The 19201-nt window shown below is 43.9% G+C and overlaps 1 protein-coding gene across 3 annotated transcripts in view; it reads left to right on the top strand.

Annotated features, from left to right (window-relative positions):
* DENND5B (DENN domain containing 5B) overlaps positions 1-19201 on the top strand; it is a 217200-nt gene that overhangs the window by 174399 nt on the left and 23600 nt on the right. For all 3 annotated transcript variants that reach the window (XM_032159990.2, XM_032159991.2, XM_058443407.1), the window contains 3 exons: positions 7928-8009; positions 9832-9960; positions 14043-14164. In XM_032159990.2, coding sequence (XP_032015881.1) covers positions 7928-8009; positions 9832-9960; positions 14043-14164 — 333 coding nt within the window. The remainder of the gene's footprint in view (positions 1-7927; positions 8010-9831; positions 9961-14042; positions 14165-19201) is intronic.

Genomic DNA, 19201 nt, shown 5'->3' on the forward strand with positions numbered 1-19201 from the left:
AAAAAAAAAAAAAAAAAAAGTTTTTGTAACCATCATTAATCTTTCGGGGAGAAAATATGTACATATGTCTCAAAAATTTCAGGAGTTGAATCTCTATTCAATTTATAGAAAATATAACATGTTAGAAGGGTCATAATTTTTTACCTAATTATGTAGGGTTTTTTAAGCTAAGTGTTCTACCTACTGTGTATTTTTCACAACAACACATGCTTTTCTTTATGTAAAATAACCATCTATTTCACAAAAAAGTAGAAGTAACTGTGGGAAGCTAATTGAGATAGAATGCTTTATACTGAATCAGCCATTTCGGAACCTTTTCAAAAAGTATGGATTACTTTGAACATTCAGAAATGTTTTAGATGGAGTCTCAATCTTGTCACCCAGGTTGGAGTACAGTGGTGCGATCTCAGCTCACTGCAACCTCTGCCTCCCAGGTTCAAGTGATTCTCCTGCCTCAGCCTCCTGAGTAGCTGGGATTACAGGTGCATATCCCATGCCCGGCTAATTTTTTTTTTTGAGACAGAGTCTCTCTGTGTCGCCCAGGCTGGAGTGCAGTGGTGTGATCTCGGCTCACTGCAAGCTCCACCTCCCGGGTTCATGCCGTTCTCCTGCCTCAGCTTACTGAGTAGCTGGGACTACAGATGCCCGTGACCACACCCAGCTGTTTTTTTTTGTATTTGTAGTAGAGACGGGGTTTCACCTTGTTAGCCAGGATGGTCTCAATCTCCTGACCTCATGATCCACCCGCCTCAGCCTCCCAAAGTGCTGGGATTACAGGAGTGAGCCACCGCGCGCGGCCGTAATTTTGTATTTTTAGTAGAGACAGGGTTTCTCCGTGTTGGTCAGGCAAGTCTCGAACTTCCGACCTCAAGTGATCCATCCGCCTTGGCCTCCCAAAGCGCTGGAATAACAGGCGTGAGCCACCGTGCCTGACCTTAAAGACCCTTTTATTCATCCTAATTTCTTTTCCCTTACTGCCCCTAGAGGGCAACACTACCCTAAATGTAGTATTTATTGTTAGAAACCTAGTGTTTAAATGTATTTAATCAGACAGCTAGGAATGTAAGCTGACTACATTGCCCTGGAGCTCCTGTAATCAGAATGCCAAGGTTCTGTTGTCCTTGGCTGTAACTATATTTATAAAGATTCAGATCAAGTTTAAAAGCATTCTCTAGTGTCCATCTCCTCTGCCAGTTTTTCTGTTAAAAAAATAGAAATGAGGCCAGGCGTGGTGACTCAACTTCTGTAATCCCAGCACTTTGGGAGGGCGAGGCAGGCGGATTACCTGAGATCAGGAGTTCAAAACCAGCCTGGTCAATATGGTGAAACCCTGTCTCTACTAAAAATTAAAAAAAATTAGCCGGGCATGGTGCTGCGCATCTGTAATCCCAGCTACTCAGGAGACTGAGTCAGGAGAATCGCTTGAACCTGGGAGGCAGAGGTTGCAGTGAGCCAAGATTGCGCCACTGCATGCCAGCCTGGGCAACAGAGCGAGACTCCGTCTCAAAAAATATATATATTTATAAGAATATGAAATATGTATTAAAACATCAGTTTAAATTGAAATCTCTCATTCTTAAGAATAAGTTGTAATTATGCAAAAATTAACAGTTTTTAAAATCTGATTTTCCACCAAATACTTCTTTTGCCAATTAGTAAGCTTCCTAATTAATGGCAATAAACAGTCTGCATTGTCATATTTAGGAAAGATCCTTAAAGATTTATGATGGGCTGGGCACAGTGGCTCATGCCTATAATCCTAGCACTTCGGGAGGCCTAGGTGGATGGGTCACTTGAGATCAAGAGTTCGAGACCAGCCTGGCCAACCTGGTGAAACCCACTCACTACTAAAAATACAAAAATTAGCCAGGCATGGTGGCAGGTGTCTGTAATCCCAGCTACTCAGGAGGGTGAGGCAGGTGAATCGCTTGAACCTGGAAGATGGAGGTTGCATTGAGCCAAGACTGCTCCGCCGTACTCCAGCCTGGGCAATGAAGTGAGACTCCATGTCAAAAAAAAAAAAAAATTTATGATGGGTTTGAACATTATTCTTACTAGCATTGAATCATGATGAGACTAGTTGCTGGATTATTATCATGAGTCTTCAGAAGCAGCACTAAACAGGAGTCAGAGACATTTTAAGAGTTGCAGAGGAATGGAAAGATAGGGACCATAGTGGGTAGGCAGTATTAATTTTGACCTAGTGATCACCGCACCTAGTAGTTTGAAATCCTATTTCTGAGAAAGAATTTCAGAATACAATTAGTCCTAGAACAAAGACTGTTCTTAACATATCACTCAAAAGTTTTAACCTTTAAATTTGTTGGGAGGACTGGGTATGGTGGCTCACACCTGTAATTCCAGCACTGTGGGAGCTCAAGGAGGGCAAATTACTTGAGGCCAGAAGTTCAACACCAGCCTGGCCAACATGGTGAAACCCCGTCTCTACTAAAAATATAAAAGTCAGCCGGGTATGGTGGTGCACACCTGTAATCCCAACTATTCAGGAGGCTGAGGCATGAGTATCTCTTGAACCTAGGAGGCAGAGGTTGCAGCGAGCCAAGATCATGCCATTGCACTCCAGCTTGGGCAACAGAGCAAGATGCTGTCGCAAAAAAAAAAAAAAAAAAAAAAGAAAGAAAGAAAATTGTTGGGAGGCTGGGTATGGTGACCCAGTTCTGTAATCCCAACACTTTGGGAGGCCAAGGTGGAAGGATCACTTGAGCCCAGGAGTTTGAGACCAGCTGAGGTAACATAGTGAGACCCAGTCTCTACAAAAAAAAATTTTTTTTTCTTAATTAGCCAGGTATAGTGACACACGCTTGTGGTCCCAGATGCTTGGGAGGCTGAAGTGGGAGGATCACTTCAGCCCAGGGGGTTGAGGCTACAGTGAGTGCTGTGATCCCACCACTGCACTCTACCTTGGGTGACAGAGCAAGACCCTGTCTCCAAAAAATAATAATAATAAATAAAAACGTTGAGCCAGGTCTTAAACTTTGCACCTTCAGACAAGGTTCTACTAAACTGGAAATGGATTTTGGCAGGGGGTAGGTGTAGAGCCCTTCCACTGAAGGGAGTGGAAATGCTGCCTTTTTTCTTTTTCTTTTTTTTTTTTTTTTTGAGATGGAGTTTCGCTCTTGTTGCCCAGGCTGGAGTGCAGTGGCACAGTCTTGGCTCACTGCAACCTCCACTTCCTGGGTTCAAGCAATTCTCCTGCCTCAGCCTCCTGAATACCTGGGGTTACAGGTGTGTGCCACCACACCTGGTTAATTTTTCTATTTTTGGTAGAAACGGGGTTCACTACGTTGGCCAGGCTGGTCTCGAACTCCTGACCTCAGGTGATCCACCCGCGTCAGCCTCCCAAAGTGCTGGGATTACAGGTGTGAGCCACCATGCCTGGCCAGAAATGCTGCTTTTAAGTGGTTATTCTGGATCTAACCCAGGAATTTTGAGTCACTCTTCATTTTCATCAGAAATTTCCTACTAATTACCTACCTACCTGTAGACTGTACATGGTTCTGTAGAAACATACAGTCTCTGCCCTCTACAAACGCGCTGTGTGTGCTACATTTATAAAATTCACCACTCCAAATAGAAAATAAATAAAATGTTTAACTTGTGTTCATTCTTTTTTTTTTTTTTTTTTTTGGAGACGGAGTTTCGCTTGCTCTTGTTGCCAAGACTGGATGCAATGGCATGATCTCGGCCCACTGCAACCTCCGCCTCCCAAGTTCAAGAGATTCTCCTGCCTCAGCCTCCCAAGTAGCTGGAATTACAGGCATGCGCCACCACATCTGGCTAATTTTGTAGTTTGATTCAGGCAGGTGAGCAAATTCTTGTAGCCAAGAATTAAATCCATGAATCTTTATTTTGAAGGAGAAAGTGGCCTATAGTTTGAGTATTTTCAATTAAGAAATAGTGATGGAAGTACACATTTACATAGTTTATAAAATTCTCTTCTAGCTGGAGTAGGCTTCATGGAAACCTTCTTAGATTTTAGGTCTCTAGGTAAAAGAAGTGGTTCCATTTCCTAACCCCTAATCTGCCCTCTGCTCACAGGCTTTTAAACTCTTCTCTCCAGAGTCACTAATAAATTACCATATTCATTTCCTAGGGCCGCCATGATAGAGTACCACAAACTGTGGTTTAAACAACAGAAATTGCTAGGCACGCTGGCTCACACATGTAATTCCAGCACTTTAGGAGGCCAAGATGGGAGGATTCCTTGAGCCAGGCGTTTGAGACTGGCCTGGGCAACATAGTGAGACCCCTATCTCTATTATTGAAAACGAAGTTTCTCACTTGTTCTCTAGTTTAAGAGGCATGATTATTTCTGGTTGTCTTGTCTCCCTCTAGCCAACTTACTAATTATGGTTTCAACTCCGCTTTTTTCCTCTGTCAACCTATTTCTTACCGCCTGTGTGGCCATCTTTCATTCTGTCTAATCATCTGGAGTGTAGAGGCATTCTCTGAGCCATCTCACTTTGTCCTCAAAAAGAAAGATGTGGCCGGGTGTGATGGCTCATGCCTGTAATCCCAGCACTTTGGGAGGCCGAGGCAGGCAGATTGCTTGAGTCCGAGAGTTTGAGTCCAGTCTGGGCAACATAAACATAGAGACAAAACCCCATCTCTACAAAAAAATACGAAAATTAGCCAGGTGTGGTGGCATGCACCTGTAATCCCAGCTATCAAGAAGCTGAGGTTGGAGGATCGCTGAGCCTGGAGGTGGAGGCTGCAGTGAGCCGAGATCATGCCACTGCACTCCAGCCTGGGTGACAAGAGTGAGACCCTATCTCAAAAAAAAAAAAAAAGAAAAAGATGCACTTTCTTCAATAACATGTAACACATTCCCTGCAAGTCTGGAACAATTTCCTCAGCATTTATTACCTCCTGGGTGTCAAGATGAATGAGTCTAGTGCCCCATTGAAACTCCCTCCCAAAATCGCCACAACAAATATCCTATTTATCATCCACGTGGTATGGAAGGCCCTCGAAAGTAGTGCTTTTAGATTGGACTGGCCACAACCTCTTCCTTCTGGCAACCCCATCAGTACCCATTTATACCTGCCAGTGTCAAAAGCATAGGGATCCTAATACACCAAAATGTTCCCTATCTTCCTTTAGTGCCAACTTCATATGTATTTATGTGTTTTGATATTGTATCCCAGCCCCCCAAAGTAGAATGAATCTAAAACCTGAGAAAATGGCAGGTTTAATATACAGCAAAAATTCACATTCTAAGTTCTACTTATGTAGGTATATTTGCTGAGTATGATGTTGGAATTTCATTTTTATTTATAGATGGGAAGATAGAAATGAAAGGCCGAAACTCCATGGCATCTCATTGAGCACGAGACCAAACACTGCAGCTACAATATATTAGCCAATAGATGTTTGCTTAGCCATTGCTATATGAGAATAATCTTTCCTTCTTTCATACATAAGAGACAAAATCTCGTCTCTACAAAAAATACAAAAATTAGCCAGGTGTGGTGGCACGCACCTGTAATCCCATAATTGTTAGCTTTCATAAATGTTAGCTATTCTTAAATAAATGTTAGCTATTCAGGCTTCATAAGAGAATACGGGCCGGGCGTGGTGGCTCACGCTTGTAATCCCAGCACTTTGGGAAGCCGAGGCGGGCGGATCACGAGGTCAGGAGATCGAGACCACAGTGAAACCCCGTCTCTACTAAAATTACAAAAAATTAGCCGGGCGTGGTGGTGGGCGCCTGTAGTCCCAGCTACTCGGAGAGGCTGAGGCAGGAGAATGGTGTGAACCCGGGAGGCGGAGCTTGCAGTGAGCCGAGATCGCGCCACTGCACTCCAGCCTCGGTGACAGAGCGAGACTCCGTCTCAAAAAAAAAAAAAGAGAATACTCATGGACATTATACTTAGTGTCTATTTAGATTACTCACTTTGCGTGCTGTAATTACTGTACTTTGGACTCTGAACTGTAAGGTAGAAACTTATCAGATTGAAGAGCCTGAAATCTTAGATTTTTTTTTTTTTTTTTTTTTTTGAGACGGAGTCTTGCTCTGTCACCCGGGCTGGAGTGCAGTGGCATGATCTTGGCTCACTGCAAACTCTGCCTCCCAGGTTCATGCCATTCTCTTGCCTCAGCCTCCTGAGTAGCTGGGACTACAGGCGCCCACCACCACGCCCAGCTAATTTTTTGTATTTTTTAGTAGAGATGGGGTTTCACCGTGTTAGCCAGGGTGGTCTCGATCTCCTGACCTTGTGATCCGCCTGCCTTGGCCTCCCAAAGTGCTGGGATTACAGGCGTGAGCCACAGCTCCTGGCCTTTTTTTTTTTTTTTTAAAGAGACGGTCTCATTCTGTTGCCCAGGCTGGAGTGCAGTGGTGGGCTCAGGTGATCCTCCCACCTCAGCCTCCCAAGCAACTGGTACTACAGGTGAACACCACCATGCTCAGCTAATTTAAAAAAAAAAAAAAAGCTAATTAAAAAAAAAAGACATATATATATTTAGCTTCCCATTGTCCAAACCCATATAATTATTTGCAAAAACGGGGTCTTTCTATGTAGTCCAGGCTGGTCTCCCTATGTTTCCCAGGCTGGTCTTGAACTCTGGGCTCAAGTAATCCTCCTGCCTTGGCCTCCCAAAGTGTTGGGATTACAGGAGTGAGCCACTGTACACAGCTTAGATTTTTTTGCAGACACTCAAGAGTTTAATTGTGTGACTTCAATTCATGAGCCCAGAGATGTTTCACATTTTTAGTAGCTTAATTTATACACATTGCTTTCATGTGTAATTATCTAGAGCTATTAGAATGAGTAACTAGAAAATAACTGGCCAGGCGTGGTGGCTAACACCTGTAATCCCAGCACTTTGGGAGGCCAAGGCGGGCAGATCACTTGAGTTAAGGAGTTCGAGACCAGCTGGTCAACATGGTGAAACCCCGTCTCTACTAAAAAATACAAAAATTAGCTGGGCGTGGTGGCGCACTCCTGTAGTCCCAGCTACTCGGGAGGCTGAGGCATGAGAATTGCTTGAACCCAGGAGGCGGAGGTTGCAGTGAGCCAAGATCACGCCACTGCATTTCAGCCTGGGCAACAGAGCAACAGAGCAAGACTAGGTAAAAAAAAAAAAAAAAAAAAAAAAAGTGCCTGGTCCTTATGGCCAAAATTTGTACACATTTCATTGTTTGCTAGGTGGTCTTTTGTGATTCATTTAAAATTTCCAAAAGCAGTTCCAGATTACATAGAAAGAAAATAGTTGGGTCCGGGCACGGTGGCTCACGCCTGTAATTCCAGCACTTTGGGAGGCTGAGGCAGGCGGATCACCTCAGATTGGGAGTTGAAGACCAGCCTGACCAACATGGAGAAACCCTGTCTCTCCTAAAAATACAAAAAATTAGCCAGGTGTAGTGGTGCATGCCTGTAATCCCAGCTACTCAGGAGACTGAGGCGGGAGAATCGCTTGGACCCAGGAGGTGGAGGTTGCGGTGAGCTGAGATCGTGCCATTGCACTCCACCCTAGGCAACGAGAGCGAAACTCCGCCTCAAAAAAAAAGAAAAGAAAGTAGCTGATTTACTGTGTTAATAATATAGCCCAGCCTGGACAACACAGGGAGACCCTGTCTCTACAAAAAATTTTAAAAATGAGCCATGTATGGTGGTACACACCTGTAATCCCAGTTACTGTGGACAGAGCTAAGTTGGGAGAATCGCTTGAGCCCAGGAGGTTGAGGCTGCAGTGGGCCACGATCACACCACTGCACACTGCACTCCAAGCTCAGTGACAGAGCAAGACCCTATTTTCTTTAAAATCTGTTCTTTGACATTTTGGGCTAGATGATATATATTGTTAAAATTTGTTCTTATCAAAGCAGTTTCAAAGTATTTAGTATGAACCATGTATGTTTTTTATTACTTTTCTAATATTTTGTTGATATTTTTCTACATAGTTGCCCTCGGACCAGAAAGAAGAAAATCTGACTCAGGAGTTATGTTGCCAACGCTCAGGGTCTCTCTTATTCAGGACATGAGGTATTTGTTATTAATACATGTGTTAGCATGTGGTGATAACTTTGAAGTATTTTGTGGCTTTTAACTAAATTGCTCAAATAATTATGGCTATGTTTATTTTTGGCTTATGTATTCTGAAGAAAGCATTTTTTATGATTTCATTTATTTTATTTTTATACCATTGTAGTGTTTCCTGACATTAAATCCAAATGGAAGATGCAGCTGAGAAGAGTTTTAAAGCGTCTCTAAACTTTTTTATTTTATTTTACTTTTGCAGCGGGATCTTGCTTTGTCACCCAGGCTGGAGTTCAGTGGTGCAATCACCACTCCCTGCAGCCTCAACTTCCCAGACTCAAGCAATCCTTCTGCCTCAGCCTCCCAAGTGGCTAGAATTACAGGCACCTGCCACCACACCCAGCTAATTTTTTTGATTTTTAGTAGAGACAGAGGTTTTTTTTTTGTTTTTTGTTTTTTGAGATGGCGTCTCACTCTGTTGCCCAGACTGGAGTGCAGTGTCGTGATCTCAGCTCACTGCAACTTCTGCCTCCCGAGTTCAAGCAATTCTCCTGCCTCAACCTCCTGAGTAGCTGGGACTACAGGCATGCGCCACCATTCCCGGCGAATTTTTTGTATTTTTAGTAGAGACAGGGTTTTGCCATGTTAGCCAGGATGGTCTCAATCTGACCTCATGATCCACCCGCCTCCGCCACCCAAAGTGCTGGGATTACAGGCGTGAACCACTCTGCCCGGCTGAGATGGGGTCTTATGTTGCCCAGGCTGGCCTCGAACTCCTGGGCTCAAGTGATTCTCCCGCCTCGGCCTCCCAAAGGGCTGGGATTATAGACGTGAGCCATTGTGCCCATCCTAAACTATTTTATAGCTTCTTTTGTTCAGTTTTTAAAACTCCCTTAAATACCTACTGCCCACCGAAGAAGGTACAGAAGAAAAAATCTGCAAATAATGGCAGGATATGTGGCAGAACAATTGCAGTCAGGTAGATTTAGTTTGAAGCAAATACAGATCTGAGAATCATCACTTGCAATTATTGTTAAGAAATCTTTAGAAGACTTCAAGATATCTAACACAGATTTATTGAATGAGGAAGGCAGAGGCTTTTATCTTTTAAATATTTTAGGTACAGTACTTAGTTAACTCTTACAATGTATGGGTTTAAAGCAGTGTCATAAGATCCAAGTGCAGTGGGTCATGTACTTTGGGAGGCTGAGGCTTGAAGAGGATCATTTGAGACCAAGAGATTGAGACCAGCCTGGGCAACATAGCAAGACCCTGTATTTTAAAATAATTTAAAATAACCAGTTAAAGATTATCAATGTAGTCTGGCTTATTTTCTCTAATGCCATAGAAAGTAAGATTTCATATTTTCCATATGTTGTCCAGTGCAACTTGAAAAGTAATTCAGTGGTTTAAAGTTGTGACTGATATTTAATTATGCTATAGAACAGTTATTTTGAAAAGAAACTTGAGTATTCACCCTGTTTCATTACTTTTTTTGGAGCATCAAGAATAACCAAATTCTTATTTATAGGTATCTATGAGTCTGCAAAAAGGACATAATAAAGCCTGAAAGAGTGAATAAGTGTTAAATGCTTTATCTTATGACATTGTCCGTGTGCTTGTGTTGTAATGGCAATTATGATGTGAGACTAACTTCATGATTCAGATGGAACCTTCAAAGATTTAATCAACATCAATTGTATATTATCCATTGCTCCCTTTAAGTATAGAAGAACCTTTCTGTGCCCAGTACTGTTCACTCTTTACTTCTTTTCTAGTCAGGGTTCTCCTTAAAATCTACATCTTTGCTGTTGCCACTATTCTTTAGGCATATTCAAAACATGAGTGAGATCAAGACTGATGTTGGACGAGCTCGGGCATGGATAAGACTGTCTCTAGAAAAGAAGCTCTTGTCCCAGCATCTTAAGCAGTTGCTTTCTAACCAACCACTCACCAAGTAAGATACCATCTTTGATACATTTCTGTTTCTATAACCCGTGTGCATACAAAGCAAGTTGCATAAACTGACAAAGTGGCTTCTTCAGTATGAAGTGCTGTTTCCTGTGCATATGCATTCTTCTTTATCTAACAGGCATGTATTTTAAAACTCTGTCTTGATGTAATACTTGATTGTTTCGGGGAGGACACACCAAATTTAACAGACAAAGGCCAGATTGCAGTTGGGTGTGGTGGCCATTGCCTGTAATCCTAACATTTTGGGAGGCCAAGGTGGGTGGATCACTTGAGTCCAGGAGTTCAAGACCAGCCTGGGTAACATGGTGAAACCCTGTCTCTACAAAAAATACAAAAGTTAGCAGGGCATGGTGCCACACACCTGTAGTCATGGCTATTCAGGAGGCTGAGGCAGGAGAATCACTTGAACTTGGGAGGTGGAGGTTGCAGTGAGCCAAGATCACGTCACTGCACTCCAGTCTGGGTGACAGTGCAAGACTGTCTCAAAAAAAAAAAAGGCCGGATTGCTCTGCCAGAATCAGGCAAAAAGCTGGCTAGTTCACACAAGCTGACAGTAACATCCAAAAGATAGGTTGAATTTATATAAACCTTATATTATATTGTAAAAAACAAAGATAAAACCTGGAGTAAAAAAAAGAAAGAAATAATAAAGTTCTGAGAGGAGGTCCCAGTAAAGGGCTTCTTCTGAGAGCCTTGCATTCAGTAGTTTAGGGCAAGGGTTCCCAGCCCTTGGGCCATGGACCAGTACTGGTCTGTGGCCTGTTAGGAACCAGGGCTGCACAGCAGGAGATGAGCGGAGGGCAAGCAAGCATTACCGCTTAAGCTCCACCTTCTGTCAGATCAGCAGCATTAGATTCTCAAAGGAGCACAAACCCTGTTGCGAACTGTGCATGTGAGGGATGTAGGTTACATGCTCCTTATGAGACTCTAATGACTGATGATCTGAGGTGCAACAATTTTATTCTGAATCCACCTCCCTGTCCCCAGCCCCTGTGACAGCCATGGGAAAATTATCTTCCATGAAACAGGTCCCTGGCGCCAAAAAGGTTGGGAACCACTGGTTTAGAGCCTGGAAACCAGTCAAGTACATGTCAATTAATTGTTAACTTTTAATTTATTCTGTTTATCAAGAAACCCTCTTCGAGGTCAGGTGCAGTGGCTCACACCTGTAATCCCAACACTTTGGGAGGCTAAGGTGGGCAGATCACTTGAGGTCAGGAGTTCGAGACCAGCCTGGCCAACATGGCACAACTGTGTGTCTACAAAAAATACAAAAATTACCCGGGCATGGTGGCATGCACCTGTAATCCCAGCTACTTGGAGGCTGAATCGGGAGAGTCACTTGAGCCAAGATTATGCCACTGCACTCTAGCCTGGGCAACAGAGCAAGACCCTGTCTCCAAAAAAAAAGAAAGCAAAAAACACAAAAAGCAAAACAAAAAAACAAAAAAAAGAAGCTGTGTTGGATGAAATATATTGCCCTTATATTTACATTAGTGCTAATTTGAAGGCCAAGGACTTTGACTTCTCAGGAGCAAAGTTAGGCAGAGAATTCAACAAAGACCTCAAACGTGATAGCCTATTAGAGTTCCAGTGCTTTTTGTAGTTTTGTATTTGTACATATCACACTTGGATTACATACCCCCGGAGCATTTTCAGATGAGTCTTAATGTTCAAAGAGTAGGTTTGATAAAGAATGAAGTGTCACATATAGCCTGTGAATCTGATCTTGTTTTCTTAAAACTGGCGTGGTTTTTTTTTTTTTTTTTCCAATTACAAAAAGTTGTCGGCCGGGCGCAGTGGCTCACACCTGTAATCCCAGCACTTTGGGAGGCCGAGGCGGGCGGATCACGAGGTCAGGAGATTGAGACCATCCTGGCCAACATGGTGAAACCCCGTCTCTATTAAAAATACAAAAATCAGCTGGGTGTTGTGGCGCATGCCTGTAATCCCAGCTACTTGGGAGGCAGAAGCAGGAGAATCACTTGAACCTGGGAGGCAGAGGTTGCAGTGAGCAGAGATCGCGCCACTGCACTCTATTCAGCCTGGTAACAAAGTGAAACTCTGTCTCAAAAAAAAAATAAAATAAAAAAGGCCGGGCACGATGGCTCGTGGCTGTAATCCTAGCAGTCTGGGAGGCCGAGGCGGGTGGATCACCAGAGATCAGGAGTTCGAGACTAGCCTGACCAACATAGAGAAACCCCATCTCTACTAAAAATACAAAATTAGCCAGATGTGGTGGCACATGCCTGTAATCCCAGCTACCTGGAGGCTGAGGCAGGAGAATTGCTTGAACCTGGGAGACGAGAGGTTGCGGTGAGCCGAGATCGTACCATTGCACTCCAGCCTGGGCAATAAGAGCGAAACTGTCTCAAAAAAAAAAAAAAAAAAAAAAGTGATTTATGCTCATAGTGGCCAAAGTACAAAGAGGAAAATGATAATCACTTACAATCCTGCTATATAAAGAACACTAAGTATTTCACGTTTTCTTCTGTACTTTTCATCTATGCATGTTCTCTTATTAAGATATACTATATTTGCAATTCAATATCATCCTTTTTATTAGCTTAACAGTGTACCATAAACATTTCACCGTATCACAAGAGTTTAAAATCTGAAATCTGAATGCTTGTGTTCAAATATTGCCTTCTCTATTTAGTATTCGAATGACCTTGGACAAGATATTTAACTTTCCTGTATCTCTCTTTTCCCCATCTGTAAAATGACACTAGGCTGGGTGTGGTGGCTCACTCCTGTAATCCCAGCACTTTGAGAGGCCAAAGTGGGAGGATTGCTTGAGCCTGGGAGTTCAAGACCAGCCTGGGCAATATAGTGAGACCCCATCTTTACTAAAAATAAAAAATTAGCTGGGCGTGGTAGCATGCACCTGTGGTCTCAGCAGCTTGGGAGGCTGAGGTGGGAGGCACACTCAAGCCCAGGAGGTCAAGGCTGCAGTGAGCTGTTACTGCATCGCTGCACTACAGCAACCTGGGTTACAGAACGAGACCTCATCTCAAAAAAAATAAAATAAATAAATAAAAAATAAAAAGGCACTAATAGACTTACCTCATAGAGTGAGAATTAAATGTATTAATACCTATAAAACACTTGGGAAAGTGCTTAAATGTAAGTGTTTAATGAAATCTTTGCCCCATTTCATCTGTATCTTTAGGACTGAATCCTAAAAGTAAAATTGATGAGTCAAGGGGTATGATTGGTTTAAAATAATTGTTACCTGAATTGCTTTCCTGAAATTTTCAGTCTCACCAACTGTGAGAATGGCATTCATTTCTTCCTTGTCAACACTGGTCATCACTTTTAAGTCTTTATTAGTTTGATAGATAAAATAGATGCATTTTTTTTCCTTAATTATTAGTTAGGTTAAAAGTGTTTTATTAACTGTTTATATATCCATCTTTATGAATTGCAATAGAATGAATCTATTTTTTCAAGATTAAAGGTGTTTGTCTAAGAGGAGCTATTTATTTTTAGTCAAGGCTTAATGAGGGCCAGCCCCAGTGGCTCGTGCCTATAATCCCAACATGCTGGGAGACTGTGGCAGGAGGGTCTCTTGAGTCCAAGAGTTCAAGACCAGCCTGGGCAATATAGCGAGACCCCATCTTGGAAAAAAGAAGACATAATGGGAAAGAAACAAAAGAAAAAAATGGCCGGGCATGGTGGCTCACGCCAGTAATCCCAGCACTTTGGGAGGCCGAGGCAGATGGATCACCTGAGGTCGGGAGTTTGAGACCAGCCTGGCCAACATGGTGAAACCCCATCCCTACTAAAAATACAAAAATTAGCCAGGCATGGTGGCACATGCCTGTGATCCCAGCTACCCATGAGGCTGAGGCAGGAGAATCACTTGAACCCAGGAGGCGGAGTTTGCAGTGAGCTGAGATTGTACCATTGCACTCCAGCCTGGGCAACAAGAGAGAAACTCTTTTTTAAAAAAAAAAAAAAAAAAAAAAAGACATAATGAAAAGCATGAAAAATACATGATACTACTGTTTTTTTTTTTTTTCTTTGATACTACCGTCTTGTGCTTGTCTTACCCTTTCCTAGGAAGCTTTATAAGCGATATGCTTTTCTACGTTGCGAAGAAGAAAGAGAGCAGTTTCTTTACCACCTTCTTTCTCTCAATGCTGTGGACTATTTCTGCTTCACCAGTGTGTTCACCACTATCAGTAAGTCTAGAGAATTGACTGTTAAGGGTTACTGAGGTGACTAATGGAATAAAAGCATTTATATTTTTTAATGCAAGATATGCCGTAGTACATGTGACATTGTAACATACCCCCAGATCTCTGTTTAGGAATAAAGGATATTCCCCAAATGCTAGGAGTGCTACAGGAAACCCTTGGCTGTCAGGCTGTGAAGAATGCCTTACTGAAAAAAAGTACCTCACTGGAGATGATACCTTCTGCCAGTTCCAGCCAGCATCCCATAACTGAACAAAGGGCTGTCCCGGAGCTCACCAGGGGGTTAGATAGATGAGGACTTCATTGAGACTGCATTGAAGCTTAACATCTTGCTTAACCAATCCTGCTTTCCTTCTCACATGTTGGTCCCAGGAGCAGCATTGTCCATGCTAATTTCTGACTCAGAGATTTCTTCCCAAGAAACCCAGTCTTTGATAGGAAATATTACCTACAATAGATGTGAAAAGGAATGTTTTATTAAGTAAATATTTCAGTATCTTAACGAAAACACATAAATTCAAAGTATCTGTGTGATAATAATAAACTTATGCAATTGGACATCATTCAACTTTCGAAGGAAATGCTGATTGGAGATTTTTTTTTTTTTTTTTTTTTTTTGATACAGAGTCTCACTCTGTCACCCAGGCTGGAGTGCAGTGGCATGATCTCGGCTCACCGCAGCCTCCACCACCTGGGTTCAAGGAATTTTTGTGCCTCAGCCTCCTGAGTAGCTGGAATTACAGGCACACCCCATCACACCCGGCTAATTTTTGTATTTTTAGTAGAGATGGGGTTTCACCATGTTGGCCAGGCTGGTCTCGAACTCCTGGCCTCAAGTTACCCACCTGCCTCAGCCTCCCAAGTGCTGGGATTACAGGCATGAGCCACTACGCTGGACCTGGAGATTTTGTTGTTGTTGTTGTTGTTGTTGTTGTTGTTGTTGTTGTTTTTGAGATGGTGTCTGGCCCTGTCATCCAGGCTGGAGTGCAGTGGTGGAATCTCGGCTCACTGCAACCTCTGCCCCCTGGGATCAAGTGATTCTCCTGCCTTAGCCTCCCAAATCACACACCTGTATATAGGCGTGTGTCACCATGCCCGGCTAATTTTTGTGTTTTTAGTGGAGACAGGGTTTCACCATGTTGGCCAGGCTGGTCTCAAACTTCTGACCTTAGGTGATCCACCCACCTCAGCCTCCCAACGTGCTAGGATTACAGGCGTGAGCCACTGAGCCTGTCCAAGAGATGCATTTTTTATAGAAAGCCGAATGATAGCATTCATTCTTTCCTTCATTGCTAATTCTTATTTGCAGTGGGTCCTCTTCCTTACTTTGCAGAATTTTTACTTGTATCAATTAGGAATTGCATTTAGCTGCAAGTATCAGAAACTTGAAAACCAGTGGTTTACAGCATAGTAATTTCACTTACATAATAAAGGTCTCAAAGTAGGCAGTGGGCAGTGCTGTCACGGACCCAGGCTCACTGTCCTTTTCCCCTTAGACGTGCTCTGTGTGTGCTAGTTACCTCATGGTTTCAACATGCCTCTTCTCAGCATACCTTCCAGCAGGAAGGAGAGAGTGCCAAGGAGGGGCAGGATCTGTGCTAGAAAGACATAATTTTCCAAAAAATCTCAATAAATATCACTAACATTTCACTGGTCAGAATAGTGTAGGTTTTGGCTTTCCAGTCTCTGGTAACAGCAGACAAAGGAAAAGGGAATTGGAATGGGGATTAGGCCATCCTGTAACGCCTGTCAAGTTACTATTCATTGACAGGATGAGACTCTGTCTCTAAATAAATAAGAAGTAGCAGTAGAGGATTCCTAAAATCTTCCTTATATCTGCAGATTTCTCTTCATCTGAGTAATTTTCAATTTGAGAAATTCTTCATGAAAGAAATTTTTAAATTTAATCATATTGCTTTTTCATACTTAAACTATGAAATCACTGTTGTGCATCTGTGAGCCTTTTGCAGCCACAGAACTGCTGACCCTAAACATGCCTTTTTCTGCAGATTTTCTTATCAATGCAAGAAATGAGAAAAGCCTCTGGCAGCTAAAATAAAGTCTTACACTAACCTCTTCTGCTTTCAGTTTCAAAACCCATTTGATTCTGACGATTACTAAACCATGAAAGTACGGCCTTTTCTCTGACACTTTCCTATCCTAAAGCCAAAATAAAAGCACACAAAGGGAGACTATTCAGCTAACATAAAGAAAGTCTTTTATGTAAAATTAGGGAAATGAACCATTTATCTCATTTGTTTTCCTCATCTAAGAGTGCACTGAGCCATGAGCTCATACTGTGAGGCTGTATCTAGGCACCTTCTTAAGTAAATGTTTTTCATACTACTTGTAGATCTTTCAAGGAGGGCTTCTAACACCCCCTCTTATGATCAAATGGGCAGAAATCCCAAGGATAACAACAAATATTGATTCTACCCTACTTTAAAAAAAAAAATGGCTGGGCATGGCGGCTCACACCTGTAATCCTAGCACTTTGGGAGGCCGAGGTGGCGGATCACCTGAGGTCAGGAGGTCGAGACCAGCCTGGCCAACATGGGGAAACCCTGTCTCTACTAAAAGTACAAAAATTAGCTGGGCATGGTGGGCGCACACCTGTAATCCCAGCTACTCCAGAGACTGAGGTGGGAGAATTGCTTGAACCCGGGAGGCAGAGGTTGCAGTGAGTTGAAATCACCCTACTGTACTCAAGCCTGGGCATCAGAACAAGACTCCTTCTCAAAAAATAAATAAATAGTGGCCCGGTGTGGCGGCTCACACCTGTAATCCCAGCACTTTGGGAGGCCTAGGTGGGTGGATCACGTGGTCAGGAGTTCAAGACCAGCCTGGCCAAAATGATAAAACCCCGTCTCTACTAAAAGTACAAAAATTAGCCAGGCACAGTGGCAATCCCCTGTAATCTCAACTACTTGGGAGGCTAAGGCAGGAGAATCACTTGAACCTGGGCGGCAGAGGTTGCAGTGAGCTGAGATTTCACCACTGCACTCCAGCCTGGGAGACAGAGTGAAACTCTACCTCAAAAATACATATATACATACATACATACATACATACATACATGGCAGGTGGCTTATGCCTGTAGTCTTAACACTTTGGGAGGCCAAGGCAGGCAGATCTCTTGAGCACTTTGGGAGGCCGAGGCGGGCAGATCACGAGGTCAGGAGATCGAGACCATCCTGGTTAACACGGTGAAACCCCGTCTCTACTAAAAATACAAAAAAAATGAGCTGGGCGCAGTGGCGGGCGCCTGTAGTCCCAGCTACTCAGGGGGCTGAGGCAGGAGAATGGTGTGAACCCGGAAGGCAGAGCCTGCAGTGAGCCGAGATTGCGCCACTGCACTCCGGGCTGGGCGAAAGAGCGAGACCCCGTCTCAAAAAAAAAAAAAATAGCTGGGCGTAGTGGTGCACACTTCTGGTCCCAGCTACTGGGGAGGCTGAGGTGGGAGGATCACTTGAGCCCAGGAGGTGGAGATTGCAGTAAACTGAGATCGTGCCACTGCACTCTACCCTGGGTGACAGAGCGAGACCCTGTCTCAAAAAAAAAAACTTTAAAATTTTAAAATCAGGCCAGGTGCAGTGGCTCATGCCTGGAGTCCCAGCACTTTGAGAGGCCGAGGCAAAAAGATCACTTGAGTCCAGTTCAAGACCAGCCTGGGCAAAATAGTGAGACCCTGTCTCAACAAAAGAACAATTAAAAAGTTAGCTAGGGGCCGGGCATGGTGGCTTATGCCTGTAATCTCAGCACTTTGGGAGGCCAAGGTGAGTGGATCACCTGAGGTCAGGAGTTCGAGACCAGCCTGGTCACCATGGTGAAACCCCATCTCTACTAAAAATACAAAAAATAGCTGGGCGTGGTGGTGTGCGCCTGTAATCCCAGCTACTCAGGAGGCTGAGGCAGGAGAATTGCTTGAGCCCGGGAGGCAGAGGTTGCAGTGAGCCGAGATCATGCCATTACACTCCAGCCTGGGCAACAAGAGCAAAACTCTGTCTCAACCAACCTGGCCAATATGTGAAAACCCCTTCTCTACTAAAAATACAAAAATTAGCCGGGCGAAGTGGCAGACGCCTGTAATCCCAGCTACTTGGGAGGCCAAGGGTGGAGAATCACTTGAATCCAGGAGGCAGAGGTTGCAGTGAGCCAAGAACATGCCACTACGCTCCAGCCTGAGCGACAAGAGTGAAACTCTAAATAAATAAGTTAGCCAGGTGTGGTAGCGTGCACCTGTAGTCCCAGCTACTGGAGAGGCTGAAATGGGAGGATTGCTTGAGCCCCAGAGATCAGGGCTGCAGTGAACGCTGATTGGGCTGCCGCACTTCAGACTGGGTGGCAGAGCTAGATCCTGTCTCTAGAAAACCCAACAAACAAAAAAAACAGAAATGTGCCGGGCGCGGTGGCTCACGCTTGTAATCCCAGCACTTTGGGAGGCCGAGGCGGGCGGATCACGAGGTCAGGAGATCGAGACCACGGTGAAACCCCATCTCTACTAAAAATACAAAAAATTAGCCGGGCGTGGTGGCGGGCGCCTGTAGTCCCAGCTACTCGGAGAGGCTGAGGCAGGAGAATAGCGTGAACCCGGGAGGCGGAGCTTGCAGTGAGCCGAGATTGCGCCACTGCACTCCAGCCTGGGCGACAGAGCAAGACTCCGTCTCAAAAAAAAAAAAAAAAACAAATATATGGCTGTGATGGACAAAAATGCTTATGTGCTTAAACCATGTCCCCCCTTTTTGTTTTGAGACAGGGTCTCACTCTGTTGCCCAGGCTGGAGTGCAGTGGTGGGATCAGAGTTCACTGCATCCTTGACCTCCCTGGCTCAAGGGATCCCCCCTCCTCATCCTCCTGAGTAGGTGGGACTACAAGTGGGTACCACCAGACCTGGCTAATTATTTTTTTTTTTATTTTGTATAGAGACAAGGTCTCACTTTGTTGCCCAGGCTGGTCTTGAACTCCTGAGCGAAAGTGATCTGCCCCCCTCAGCCTTCCAAGGTGCTAGGTAGGATTACAGAC

This window comes from Hylobates moloch, unplaced genomic scaffold (genome assembly GCF_009828535.3).
Source record: "Hylobates moloch isolate HMO894 unplaced genomic scaffold, HMol_V3 SCAFFOLD_8, whole genome shotgun sequence".
NCBI lineage: Eukaryota > Metazoa > Chordata > Mammalia > Primates > Hylobatidae > Hylobates > Hylobates moloch.